Source organism: Mastacembelus armatus, chromosome 8, assembly GCF_900324485.2.
Source record: "Mastacembelus armatus chromosome 8, fMasArm1.2, whole genome shotgun sequence".
NCBI lineage: Eukaryota > Metazoa > Chordata > Actinopteri > Synbranchiformes > Mastacembelidae > Mastacembelus > Mastacembelus armatus.
In genome coordinates this window covers 23,056,506-23,071,001 of record NC_046640.1, presented here as the reverse complement: position 1 = coordinate 23,071,001, position 14,496 = coordinate 23,056,506, and the positions used below count along the sequence as shown (strand labels likewise).

The window sequence follows — 14,496 nt, the reverse complement described above, 5'->3', positions numbered from 1 at the left end:
TTAGTGCTGCCCATGACCCTGCTTCAGTTTAAAGTGAACAGCATAATGTAGCATTTCCATTACTTTTCTGCTTCTACTCTATTGCAATGACCTGACTTCCACTGTAGTGGTGGTCACGCCATGGTACTCATGGGGCCATTGTCCTGCTTGTTTCCAATAATCCCTGCCCACTGCTGATTATCTGGATCAGAAGGATCTTCCAGCTTCTAATTGACTGACCACACCTGATCTGCTGTTACTTTCAAAATAAAATGTCATCAGATCAGCTGTTAAATTTGAAACGAGACAAAAAAAGGAAAACAGGTAAAATTGCACTGAAGTAAAACAGCAAAAAGAAATCAATATATACTGTGCACTTTATCCTGTTACATACACTAAGACTGTCATGGGTCACGCCTCATTAGCTGTGTCAATCAGTAATGTTCATAGGACTGGCTGCAGCCTGACAAATACCTGTCAGCAGAATAACTTTCAAACGTCTCTATTACTGTGTTCTGTTAGGGCTGACCAAACACTGATGAAACATTTAAATAATCTCATCTACAAACAGTCTCGTTTTTATTGTCTTATAACTGCTACTCTACCTGCTAAGGCTGAGCCTGTAGTTTTATTTTCCATGAATGTGCCTGGCTGTTATCGTTGCTTCATTAATGCAGACCTGGTTAATCTCCAACAAGCCTGATACATGGGAAATCAAGTCATGTGACCATCCCTCACCTGTTTCCATCGGTGCAGAGCTGCTCTGACTGGCTGCTGGTAAACTGGACACTGGTGGGCAGGTTTACATGTTTTTATTGATTCATTTCCAATACAATGATAAAAAGAACATAAAAAAAAAACAGCTGTGATGTCAGAGGACAAACTCAATGACATACAAGGAAGTGGAGGGATGGGGGCATGGCTTTTGGGTAGCAGCAGTCTGTTTCAGCCAATCAAGGAATAGAGAGGAGGCATGGGGTGGAGCTAAACCAATGATCTGTCTGAATGTTAACTAGCAACAACATTCCTCCAGCCAATCACAGCAAAGTGCAGAGCTTGGCTTGAGCAAGGAGCGAGGCCATAGGAAGGGGCACGGTTAAAGGATGTCGTCACTCTCGGCCGTGTGCAGTTGCGTGTCGTCAGCGTCCGTCATGATACTGCTGTCCTGACTGTCATCCACCTCTGCCGCTAACCGAGAGAGACAGACAATTGAGTTAATTTTACAAAATAAAGATTAATATAAAGTGCTGTTGTGTGATGTAATAATCTGGCTAAAATGAAGGTATTGATAAATACTGATGTGATGGATCTGTTCACTAAAATAAGCAGTGCAGATGACAGATGTGGGCGTAACTGATTAGAGTGAATGTGAGCGCCCTCTGCTGGTCAGCCACGTTAAAACAATTGTTTTGCAGTTGCAGCTTAAGATAAAATCATTCTGCAGAGGAGACAAACATGATCAATCATTGTGACAAACTGATTTGTTTTGGTACCTTCATCCTCTGGCAGGTATCTCTTGTCAATTGCTTCTTTGATCTGGTTATTTGCTCCTTTAGGATCCAGATCCATCGCCCAGCTGAAGTTCATTAGTGCCAGGTGAGTCTGACCCAGCTTCTTGTACACCTGAGGTGAGGCAAGTGAGGGATGGGGAGACAGATAGTCAAATGGACAGTGAGGTGCATTTCTCACATAAGGTCTCACTGCTGTGGATGTCATGTCCTGGCAACACCTTAATGCTGGTGATGATGGTAAAATCCGTCTTATGCTGATAATTAATGACTCCTGCCCACTAGCAAATACATTTAGGTTTTAAATGCCCTTTATTTTTAAATCAGTACATTTATCATGAAGTGATATTTCATTGAAAACAGGTGATATCGTCTGAATTAGAAAATAAAACTAATCTGTCAGTTTCTTGTCACTGTCTGCTATGTTATTTCTGAGGTTGGTTGTGATTTCACAGTCTAAGATCTTGATTTGTCCACCTGAATTGAACGTCCAGCTAATCTGAAGGGTGTAATTACCTCTGAAAATAAACAAATGGGTCTCAGCACATTTATAAAACAACTCCTGAAATTTAAGTGCGAAAAAAGGTCTATTAGTAAAACTAACTGTGGACTCGAACTGTGCCCCCTAGTCAAACTAACATGTCTATCCAAACAAGCTGCATTTTTCAAGAATGTGGATGTGAATTCTGTCGACTGAGCTGCAGATGAAACATAACAGATTGAACTAATTGGTTCTGATGAGCGTAATCAAAATCTGAAAAGAAACTTTTTAATTATTTTGTGTGTTATGCAAGAATAACATATACTTTGTATTAGTTATTTTATAATTTGACATGTAATTTAGGGAACAACACTGAGTTGAGTTAAATGCTTCTGGTAAAAACAAGATGGAGCGTTTTGTCTACAGCGTTACCTACAACGTTTGTACAAGCCAGTTTCTTTCGTTCAAACTCAGCTGCAGCACAAACACCTGCCACAGTGAATCAGCTGACGGACGTTACCTTTCCAATGAGGAAGTAAACCAGAGACTCTTTGGGAACAATCTGCTTCAACTCCTCCAACTCCTGAAGAGCCGCCTGCAGAGAGAGACAGGTCAGGAACAGATGTGTGTCAAAATGTGTTGTGGTCACCAATGCTGATGCTGCTGTGTAGAGTAATGCACATTCAGACACTGCAGCTACACTATTACTATTACTACTAGACTCTTACTGGAGATTAAAATTGCACTTAGCAACTAACACATTGCTCACAGGATCAGAATCTCAGACCATAATCGCCATCAACTAGACAAATTAAGGCCCAGAACATACTTCACACAAGTATACAAATGGTGAACACAGTCAACGCGTGCTCTCGTGGGCCAGAGCAGGTGATCAAGATCTAACGATGGGGTGAAAAATCGGCCAGATGAAGCACAGAATGTTTCCGGGGTGATTTTGAGCGCAGGTTAATCCAGACAGAAATGAGTTTCTCGTTTCATGTTACACCACTCAGCTGCAACCCTCACTTGCATCGTGTAGGAGTTTCACGCGAAACACTTAAGAACACGACACCAGTTTCATTTAGCTTAAAGTGTTTGCATTTTCTCATATTGCAAAATATACTGAGTAAAAAAACTGCAATGTAATTTTTCCCCCCAATATTGTGCAGCGCTATTGTCAGCTGTTTGTTTGGGTCTTCTTCTCTGATCCTCAGTGGATGAATTTAGTCCATAAACCTGTTTCTTCAGAGACAGAACGTTCCTGAAGGGAAGATGCTTCTTATTAACGGCAGCAACAGGTCAAGCAGCTGAATCAGATTTGGTTTCACTGATCAGCAGCTGCAGGTTGTGGTTCCACACATGCTGCAGGTCACACAATGAGACTCTGCATTAAGAGTCAAGTCGATACTTCATGTCTGTTCGTTCATCTGTTCATTTTTTAATTTTTATTTGATGAAAGATGTAAAACATTTACTTTTTAAAAAAAAAACATTCCATTCAGTTCTAGTCATTGTGAAAAATAGACCAATTAATATGTTTTTGTCAGTTTTCATTGACAAAATGATTAGTGGTTGATACTCTGGATGTATTGATCAGTACAGTTCAGTATTGTTTACCTTGTACTTGTCATTGGCAAACAGAATGGATGCTCGGTGGAACTTGCAGAGTGGGTTTTTGGGATCGATCCCAATCGCTCTGTTCAGAGTCTCTAAAGCCACATCAGACTTTTTCAAGGCATGCTGCACCTGCACACATGTACATAAACACACATCCAACAATTACTGCTGTTCTGTAGCAGTGGATTGAGGCTAGCACTGTTAGCATGTAGTATCAGAACGTACCACTCCAATGTGACAGAGCAACACAGAGCTCTGAGGGTTGATACTCAGAGCTTTCTTGAAGTGAATTTCTGCCAAGTTGAACTTCTCCTGTTTGTAGTAAATCATGCCCAGACCGTACCTACACAGCAGCAATACACAAATTATTACACCGTAGTGAAATACTTTACCACAAACTGAACAATATTGCCTTCAAGAAGAAGGTACAGACAGTAGTGTAGCTACTAAACTGACAACCGCAGTATACATTCTCTCTCTCACACACACACTCACGCACGCACAGCATCTTGTAACCGTAGTTACCATACCACGCATTGTAGTGTCTGTTGTTGACTCTGATGGCGTTGCGGAAACAGGCGAGTGCTCGATCCAACTCCTCCGTCAGAACAAACTCATGACCCAACAGAGTGTATGCATATGCAAAGCCTGGGTCCACCTGAGAGACAGCCATAGACAGACACATGTCGGCAGGCAGACAGAAAGGAGGACAGAAAGGTGAGAAAGAGACAGATGGATAGTTTACATTTAAGAAGCCAGATCGCTGAAAATATGAAGAACTTCTTGAGCAGGTGAAACTACAGGAGTTAACTTCTGATGACCCTGTAAAGACTCCCACAGCTACATTTCTCAGACTAGAAAGAATCAGGAAACTTGACCATGGCAACTATAACTCTAGCAAAGGTAAGCTTGGTATCAGCAGCTCACCTGGATGGCCCTCTGAAAGAACTTTATGGCTATGTCATGCTCCCTCTGCAAACTGAAACAGTTTCCTGCTACACACCAAGCCTGCAGAGAGACAGACACAAATCTACACTGTCTCACAGGCATCAGGTCTGAGCAGAAAAACAACAAAGTGCGTGAGTTTGAGACACTCAATAAGATGGAGTTTTTACCTCAGGGCAGTTCTTGTCCATGTCAGTCAGGTCTTTGGACAGGGCAGACAGTGCAACGTCTTTCTGCAGGTGCCACAGTGTGGTCGAATAAATCTCCATCCCCTCAACTCTGTAGGACTCAATCCTGCGAACCTCACTAAACAGCCGCTCCGCCTACAAATATACACATCATCAGGGCATCATGTTACCTGTGGATTAGATGAGTATGGATCTGTATGCTAGTGGAGTTTACCTGTGTGTACTCTGCTAGTTCGAAGTAGGCTCTGCCGATGTGAGTGAGGACCCAGCCAGTGTTGTAGTGCTGGGGAGGGAGGGAGGTCAGGATGTTGATGGCTTCTCTGCAGTTGTAGGAGCACAGTGCCTGGTAACCACGCCCCAGTTCCCGTAACAATGCCATCACACTGTCTGAACACACACACACGCACACACATCCCAACACTGTTTATACAGACAATGCGTGTTCTGCCACATTTCAATCTGTTTAAACAACTTGTTTCTTTATAAAAGATCAAGCCAGAAACCACACTGTGCTTGGGTTAGGTCCATGTTTAAGTGCACAATTAAGTTTTTTTTTTTTTTTTTTGTGCTATTCAGCAAATCACATAACAATAACATAAAGTATATGTTAAATAAAATACGACATAATTAAATGCCAGTTCAGTGGACAGAATTCACTGGGTCCTCCTTTTTACTGAATCAAGAATCCTTTTCTAATGAGAACCAATGCTGAATTGAACTATAACACCAAGAATGGACTAATTGAACTGTCAAAGACCCTGAGTCCTAACATACTCACTAATATCATCAATTTATTTTTATTTCCATCCATCCATTCTCTTATGCCACTGACACTGAACAAGAGGCAGAGTCCATCCTGGACAGACTGCCACTCTACTGCAGAAAATTATTTTATTATTATTATTACCTGCAGCAGCTCTTTGATACTGAGGGATCTTGGTATCTGGTAGACTCAGGCTGGGATCCAGTCTCAGGATGTCCAGACTCTCATTCAGGTTGCTGCTGTTTGGTGTCTTCGCTGATTTACATTTTGTTTTCCTGTTGGGGATCTTTGTAGGAAACTTCATCTTCAACTTTTTACTGTTCTCCTACAGACAGAGGCATGAGGTTAGGAACATATAGTCCACTACTTTACCATAACCTTATTAGTTTAGTAGTACATTACTGCAAGACAGTAATAGTACTGTTGTAGTAGTAGTAGTAATAGTAGTGTGGTACCTTGGCAGTAGAGCTGGCACTAGTAAACAGTCTGGAGCTTCTCCTGGGCTGAACATTTGGAGGACCTGACATACTGGGACTGAGGACCTGAGGGGAACCACTAAGAGACAGAAATAGACCTTACTGAATGTCAACTGTCTGTCTGACCTGTTGTTTTCTTACTGGAACAGACACACTGAAGTCACTGGACATACCTAGTGTGAGGTGCAGAGGTCTGTGATTGGTTGAAGGGGATGGGGAGAACATCTCTGCTGTTTCCACTCTGACTGAAGACAGACTTTGACTGACTGATCCTGGAGACAGACTGGTGAGGGCACAGACAGGTATGTGAGGAGAAAGAGTTTTAGTTTGAAACCATCTACACCAGCGGTCTCCAACCCTACTGTCCTGCAGGTTTTCCAACTATCCTGCCCTTCCAGTTTCTGATTGGCTGAACACACCTGATCCAGGTAATAGCAGTGGGTAGGGCAGGGATATCTAGACACAAAGCAGGACAGCAGTGCTCAAGGACCTGGGTTGGAGTTCCCTGATCTACACTGTGAGGGTAGGCTAAGGCCGGGGAGTGTCCTGTCAGCTATTGTAAGACCAACATGTGTGTGTACCTTCTTGCTGGGAGCTGTAGTTTGCGTCTCCATTGTCGCTGAATAGTTCTGTAGATATGTGGGGTCTCCAGGGCTGGGCTCCAGGGGCAGTATGCCAAAACTACACACATACACAGACAGGGTTAAGTATGATAGAAATGTTAACACACCCACCTGTGCAAGTATTAACTTACCTAGGTGTCAGTGGGCTGAGTGCAGCAGGTCCACCCAGCAAACTCCGCCCACTCTTGGGCTTGTTCTGTTTAGCCAGTAACGAACCAGCTGACGCCATGGAAACCGTGCTACCCAATAGAGAGCCAGTCTCTGGCGATATGAGTGAAGAGTCAATGTAGGAAACTGACAAATCAGACGTCAGCTTTCCATTTGATGATTCTAGATTCAAACGGTTCAACTCCTGAAGAGAAAGAAAAAAATTTTATACACTAAAATCAGAGTGAAACATTCAGTAATCTGATTATTTAATCTTATCAGTCCACATTACTGGTGATAAAAAAACATTTCATTATCCGACCGTAACCATCAGTAATTTGGTTATTTAACAGGATTATGATCAGCAATTCATTGATGAAGGCCTCCTGTTTCAAATAGCACAGAGTAAATTTAAATTCTAAATTTGCTTTAGAATTTAAGCATTTATCCAACCTGAATCCAGTATTTAACTGATCCATTTCAATCCTCACTGAACCTGTTTATATTTACAGTTTCACTTCAGAGACTTACTAAAGAAAGAACACTAAATTAAAATAATTAAAAAAAACAACAACCTTACAGTAGCAAACAGATTCAGTTTATTTATATTGAGCCAAATCACAGTAAAAATCCAAAGCCACACTGAAAAAGGCTGAACTTATTATTCATGTCTCTTTGACAATAAACCTGCAACAGATTTGGTCCTTGCTACAGCTGTTCAGTGCATATTGAAGGTGTGTTTGAATTATGTACCAGCGTGTCCTGTGGCGTTTCCATAAGTGCAGTGTCTAGACGGTGGGAAGGGTTGTGGGCGGGGCTAACAGATTGAGGGGGGGGGGCTATAGAAGAGCTCTGTAGAGAGGACAACCTGAAAACCTGATCTGGATCTGGCTTCTCTCCTGAAAATACAGACCACAATATTTATTTGAGTTACATTATCACATGACTAAAGGTAAAACTCATCAGGCGTACGTGTGTGTTACCTAGGTGACAGAGGTTCTGGAAAGGTGACCAGAGGAACGGATTGAGAGTTAAACTTCTCTGGAAACACTCTGCACCTTTAGCAACACGATCTGTCTTACTGCTCAGACAGACAGAAAGAGCCAGGTCAGTAATCCGTATGTCTAACATCATTAACACCACTAACAGGGTAAACTGGTTGGTTACCAGTAAATGTGTCCCAGTAATGAAAGCGTGAAGGAGGCAGAGTCTCCAAACTCTGTGATGATGTCATCCTGACTCTTCTGCTTGTTCAATACTCCACCAATCAGAACCTGTTCTCCTTCAGCTAGCCTGAAAGACACACAGGTAGAGATGGAAACATGTGCAGACAGAATTACTTTAAATGAGTCATATTTACAGTTAAATTATAAAATGTCATAAAATGGTATGAAACAGGTTGGTTTACTGCATTCACTAGTTCTGTGTGCGTTTCCTTACTTGCTCAGTTCGACGCAGCATTTTGCCAACAGAAATCGAACTTGTGGTGTGGAGCAGCTGTGAGCCTTGAGGAGCCGGTATGCTTTATATGGCTTCCCCGAGCGGTAATAACATGTGGCCAACAGGTATAGAGCCTCCTCTGACCTCACTGTTAGACAGGGGATTAAACAGACCAGTCAACATGCTTTATCATGGTTGTGTCAATTATATAAGGAGCTTTTGATCCTTGATGGGCTCTGAGTGATCAATGGGTCAGCCTGACTGCATAGTTAGCCGACCTAACACCTAACCCCAACCCTGATCACCACCAGCCCTCTGCTAGTCAGGGGAACAGCTTCAGACCGGACCTCCTCAGTCAGCTGCTGCTGTTCTGACAAAGCATGAAGCAGCAGTTACACTGGCATAATATCAATTACAGTACTTGTGATTAGGAGATGCTAACCCAAACTACACCTCAGCAACAAAGCTGATAAACTGAAGACTTACAATAATGCTAAATAAAATAAATCAGGCCTACCTAAGGTCTCATAAATAACATTTTACTTTGTGCTCTTTAATTTGATATGTCACTATTTTCCACTTAGATTTCATATCAGTCCAGTGAATTCTGTTTCACTCTCAGGGTTTACAGTCAGTCTGTTATATCCAACTTGAGTGGTAGACTTGTTTCAGCATATTAACAGGTATAAAGTCTGTGTCACTATTTGAGAATTGGAGAGGTGAGCAGAGAGCTTCCACTACAGCACTGAAAGTGGGGTGCCTGATTCGGTTCAATGGATCTGACAGGGACTAACTGTACAAAGTGCAAATTGTGGTGGCAAATATTAAAAAACCATGTGAAATTTTACCACACCATAATTTTGCATCAATGATGGCCTAAAGCTGATACAGGAGACAGGTATTTAGCCTCCTCAGAGCTAAATACCTGTCTAGCTACATAGAGGCATTACCTTCAGCGTAGAGCCTCTCAGCAAGGAACACAGCGTCCAGGTAGTCATAGTGGTTCAGAGCCTGCCACACTGCAGCCTGAACACAGAGGGTGACAGGTTTAACATCACAGACCAGTCCTGATCCCATATCAATTAGTCCTGAAAGGTACCAAATAAACCTGGCACAAATGAACATGTCTTGGCAAAACATAAACTATTTCCGACAAACATTTAACGAATGTAATTCTGGCCTACATGCTGATATTAAGTAGTCCCAATGTAAGTGTCTGAACTCTGTGTTCACAGATACTAACATGAAGTCAAATTCAACTGATTTTATGTTGTAGACTTGGAGTTCAGGATGAGACAGGTTTCTGTGAAATGTGTGAATAACCCTTTAAATATCAGATTAAGTCTTTCTCTATAACCGGAAGATACATGTCTTTGCCCTTTACATACAGCTGTTAGATGTGGAGAGAAGCTGGCTGAACACTGATATGACACTTGATGTTCCAGGTTTCAGTCATATGACGCACTCTGCCAAACAATGACCGTAAGTTTTTATTTCTATTCATGCACAGCTATTATTATCCAAGGTGTATTTCAGAGGAATCCATTTCCATACAAGATGAACAAATCAATCAGAGAGAAATCAAACCAACAATCTGTGAGCTGCATTAACATCCGCACTGGCTGCAGTTTATAAGGCAGTGTCAGTGTGATCACCTTCTTGTAAGATTACATACATGTGGTCATTGATCACACAGGTAAAGTAACCTGGTTATCAACCTACAGGGACGAGATCAATCTGGGATCACTGATTTACTATCGGTCCTTGAATAGTACCGACAGTACCCGAAATAAAGAGTTAATGTGTCGCTTATGAAGTCTGATAAACCGCAGAACACATACCCATTTGTATTGACTGTATATTAATCAATAGATCGAACTAGTCTAATTCTGGCTGACATGGCAGCTAGCTAGGTTATGTTAACCGGTAGTTAGCTGACATTAGCTAGCGTTAACCAGTAGAGGCTAATTAGCCGTTTGTTAACTTTACTGGTCTGTGGTGAGAATTTAATTACAACAAGAGTAACACCCCACATAACCATTTATGTTCACTGAAGAATAACGAAAAAAGATTTCTGATTTTACGCTCACTGAATCCATTGCCCTAAACGTTAACGTTAGCCGGCTAACTGTGTTAGCATTTCAGCATCGGTAACGCTAATACACAACTCCATTTGAAATCTAACTTTTTAATATCCCACTGCTCACCAGCACAATATGCAGCTCTGTAACAGACCTTTACATAATCAATACCGGTCGCCCATCAATTCGGCATTGATAAAGGTAACCAGATACGTTTTGCTTCTATAGTATATAAACTTCAGTAAATGTTTGCGACGGTATTACCGTCCTCCGTGGCGCATTATGACCTTAGCCTGAGAGCAGCATTATGACATTAACATGCGAATTTAATCTTGCATGGCCTTTCTATTAAAAGTTAATCAAGGAATCGATCTGTGCCGAAGAGATGAGCGGAATCGAGGAAGTTAAAACATTACACGGGTTCTCCCATACTCTTTGTTTTTAAACAGCCATCAATAAAAAAAACTCAATGTGACACATTTGTAAAGACGTCTGGCATGACCGATATGAACTGAAAACAAGCCGACGAAAGGTAACGACCTAGCATTAAGCATTATTTATCCAGATTCCCCACAGACAAAACCTTATTGTAATGATCTTGTCGTCTTTTTAAAGTAATGACATCGTCTAACTGCTCCGAGTTGCAAGCGGCGGGGTGCGGGGCCTACGGCGGGGGAACAGCTCGCACACCGTGGACTGGACCAGCTGCTGAGGCCGAGACGGAGAAACAAGCACGGCTTCCTAAATACTCAGCACCCGCTCATGACAACGAACTGACAATGTGTTTTTTACCTGGACAGGTTCCTGCAGCACCGTCATTCCGCCTTATGACTCCGTCTGTTTGTCCCTGTCGTCTATTTTTCCTCTTTTCTCTCGGCTCTTTCTTTACATGAGTCTCCAGGAGCTGCAGCCGAAGATTTGAATACAACGACCGTTAGCAGCCGAGCTCGCCCGAATAATGCCGAGGACGGTAAGAGGCCGGGGCGGAATGGGGCGACTGTGAAACGGAATGAGCCGAATCAGGATTTGCGCCCCCTGCTGGTAAGACAAACTCACTTTCACGTGAAAAGGTTAAAATACAAAAACAGGAAAAAATAATTCTGATACCTTACGAACCATTTCATAATAAAACTGATGCCATATTTTCAGTTTTTTCTGTTGTCTATCAAATATTTGTAGATTTTATAATGTTGGTCAACCAAAAGATTTTGGAAGACATCCCACTGGCTTAAGTAGAAAAGCAAACACTATGTCCAATTCAATTATGTTATTTTTTTTCACACATCTGTAACACAAAGCTAAGTGTAAAGACCTGACTCATCACTGTCTTTACTGGCAACGTTTTTATTGAAGTTTGTCATCAGAAGATATTTGTTAAGGTCTCAGTGTTTTACAGCAGATAACTCAAAATGAGGAGAAACTAAAGAAGAACACAGGGAACATCAGTAGAAGATCAGTTTCAGACTAATGTCCATTTTAGACGAGATGAATCATTGACACACAGGCATGAGTGAAACACAGCACACACTTTATTTGACAGGCCGATGGTATGATATCACTTCCTGTTCAACCTGCTACAGCAGACCACTGATAAGGCTAATGCTGTTAGCAGAGTTAACTACCTGAGGCAAGGCCTCACTGGGGGGGGGGGCTACTACAGAGTGCAGTTAGCCTCTGGAGAGAGTCGACACTTAGCCACTGTCAGGTATGTCTCCACCTGAAAACACAAATACCATCATTACATCATCATATAATCATTTTTGCATTATATAATCATCAGTAACCCCGCCCCCCCCCACACCCGCACCCACCTTGTGCATGTCCTTCTTGAAGCAGGCCAGCAGTTCATAGGCTCGTTTCAGCGACTCGTCGGCTCCCAGACTCTGATAGTAGTTTCCATAAGGAGCGAGCTGCAGGGCTGAGCTGTCAGAGAAGATTTCTGCTGCATCCTGATTGGCCTGTGGGGTGATGGGTGGTCAGTCACACAGCTCTGCTAGGCCTCATCATGTAATACGTGATTTATGTGCATGTGTACTCACCCTGATCAGCAGCAGGATTCCTGTCTTCAGTTCAGACAGTTTAGGTGAAATCTGGTTCCTCTGTGCAGATCCTCCAGACAGGGAACGACTGGGGAACTCCCAGGACTCAACCAGTCGGTAAGAGATCGATAACAACTTCAGCACCTAGAACCAATCAAACAGTACAGGCTTAGAACGTGTATAGGATCAATACCAGGTTCAGCATGGCAGTACTGTGTAGTACTCACAGAGCTGCGCTGTGTCTCGTGCTTGTCGATGGGGCTGATGATGTAATCCGAGTTACAAAAATCCTGCAGGAAGATTTTGTTGAGTTGACGCTGCTCCTCCGTCTGCAGAGAGCTCTCCTGCAGAGCAATTCACACAAACACAACAGAAACACACAAAGCACACAGAAATGATTGATGAGCTCCACCTGCTATCTCATGGTTTTGTCCCTTCGTGTCCCTGCAAGCTGACGTACACTTACAAAGTCAGAGAAGAGCCTCTGAGCGAGCAGGTGCAGGTGTTGAACTCTGCTCACAGCGATGGAGAACAAACGCTGACTGTCTGTGATTGGCTGAGAGGAGACGCCCAGAGACAGGACTGACAGCAGGAGGATGACTGGCAGAGACAGGTGGGACAGGTGAGTCAGGTGAGAGACAATAGGACAAGATAAAAGCTCTGAAAGTGTAAAATGTATTCCACCAATCTTACTAATTTAACACTGTAACGTAAATGAGTAAATGGTCAACAATAGAATAAAATATTAGACATAAGTTAAAGTGAAGTACGGGGTGTAGTGTGAAGTCTAGTCTGTCAGAAATCAGATAGTCAGTAACCTGATAATGTTAAAGTCATACTGGGATATTGATCAGCCCAGATTCAAATCCAATAAAACTTAAACTGACCAAAGTCAAAGTAAAATCAAAGAGTCAACAGCTAAAACAAAAAACACTGAAGTTCATGTCATACCTTTGTCCATGGCTGGTTCTGGTTCAGTTTGGTCTGTTCTGATGCTTTCAGCTCAGAGGTTTGTGGTTTTATAGTAGAAAACATGATGATTAAATTCAACAGAAACACGAAATGGACAACCTCCAAGCGTGTGTGTATTTAACATTAACACTTTAATAAAAATATTTATCAAGCAAGAAAACACTGATGGTAAGGACAAACTGATAGAGCAACAGAAAATGCTTGACAAAAATGAAAAAAATATATTGAAAACTTAGTTTGAAATATTGTTTCAACAATTGGTAAGGGACAAGACGAAATGTCCAATTGTTAGTAGAAACAAAGAAAATGGGAAGTAATCAAGAATTATTTTTAACCCTGAACAGGCCAAATTAAACATGACGCTAACTACAGTCTGAAGTCTTTAATAAATATTCTGACCATAACACTACTATAACTGCAGTACAGCAACTAATCTCCAATTAACTAATCTCCCTGAAGATTGTACATGTTCAGACTGTGATTACACAGAAGGCAAAAATAAGTGGCCAGACAACATGAATTTAAAATAAATAATAGCAAAGAAGTGAAGAAAAAAAACATATTTCAAAAATTAAATGGTAAACTAGAATTAATCCTGTTAGAAAGTTGCAAGAGGAACCTGACAAAGTCTTAAACACTGATGAAGATCCCCCCCCCCTTTCTCTTTATTCCAGTTCAGTGTTACATGATAAACCTTTTCCAACATAAAAACTTTACCCATGTGCTATAATCATCTCTCTTTGTGCCCTTATCAATAACAGATATTTTGTTCCAAACACACAACTCTGCATTAAACTCATGTTGTCACAGCGTGTTGATGCAGTGTAAAGTCTGTGGTCTGATAATTGTATTTAAATTATTGCAGACTAGATCATCACAAAACTTTTGACAGTCTGGGCACAGATGTTCACAGCTCAGAGGCTAGTAGAAACATCTGGAAAAATAATGTATTGCAGGAAATAGTCAGATTTCTGAAAAACAGCAGCAGGTTTGTAAATTGGTTGAAATGTGAAAAAGCATAGAAGCAAGATGAAACAAAAATAAAACTCATGATTGTAGATTCTCAGAACGTAAAATTGTTACATCTACTTTTTAGCAACTGGGTCAGATGTTAGTGAATTTATTCACATCTGTCAATGATCTGCGCTCAGACATTAACCAGGTACATCACAGGAAAATGAATTTATTCAATGCTTCCTGACACCGAGACAGCTCAGATACATATTAAAAGTAACAGC

At 41.6% G+C, this 14,496-nt stretch overlaps 2 protein-coding genes across 2 annotated transcripts; both read right to left on the bottom strand.

Moving 5' to 3' along the window:
• Positions 1-775: 775 nt before the first annotated feature.
• Positions 776-11,192, bottom strand: cdc27 (cell division cycle 27). The gene is made up of 20 exons (XM_026325743.1): positions 11,040-11,192; positions 9,117-9,192; positions 8,167-8,314; positions 7,894-8,019; positions 7,710-7,807; positions 7,480-7,625; positions 6,711-6,931; positions 6,538-6,637; positions 6,130-6,239; positions 5,936-6,035; positions 5,625-5,805; positions 4,932-5,104; positions 4,700-4,852; positions 4,512-4,592; positions 4,115-4,242; positions 3,810-3,927; positions 3,585-3,713; positions 2,489-2,563; positions 1,473-1,602; positions 776-1,167 (listed from the first exon to the last, which is right to left on the bottom strand). The coding sequence occupies exons 1-20, from the start codon at positions 11,064-11,066 to the stop codon at positions 1,076-1,078; spliced, it is 2,412 nt and encodes an 803-aa protein (XP_026181528.1). The 5' UTR covers positions 11,067-11,192; the 3' UTR covers positions 776-1,075.
• Positions 11,193-11,880: 688 nt separating this feature from the next.
• Positions 11,881-13,247, bottom strand: gh1 (growth hormone 1). The gene is made up of 6 exons (XM_026325145.1): positions 13,238-13,247; positions 12,753-12,946; positions 12,514-12,630; positions 12,287-12,430; positions 12,059-12,205; positions 11,881-11,964 (listed from the first exon to the last, which is right to left on the bottom strand). The coding sequence occupies exons 1-6, from the start codon at positions 13,245-13,247 to the stop codon at positions 11,902-11,904; spliced, it is 675 nt and encodes a 224-aa protein (XP_026180930.1). The 3' UTR covers positions 11,881-11,901.
• Between the last annotated feature and the right edge of the window lie 1,249 nt (positions 13,248-14,496).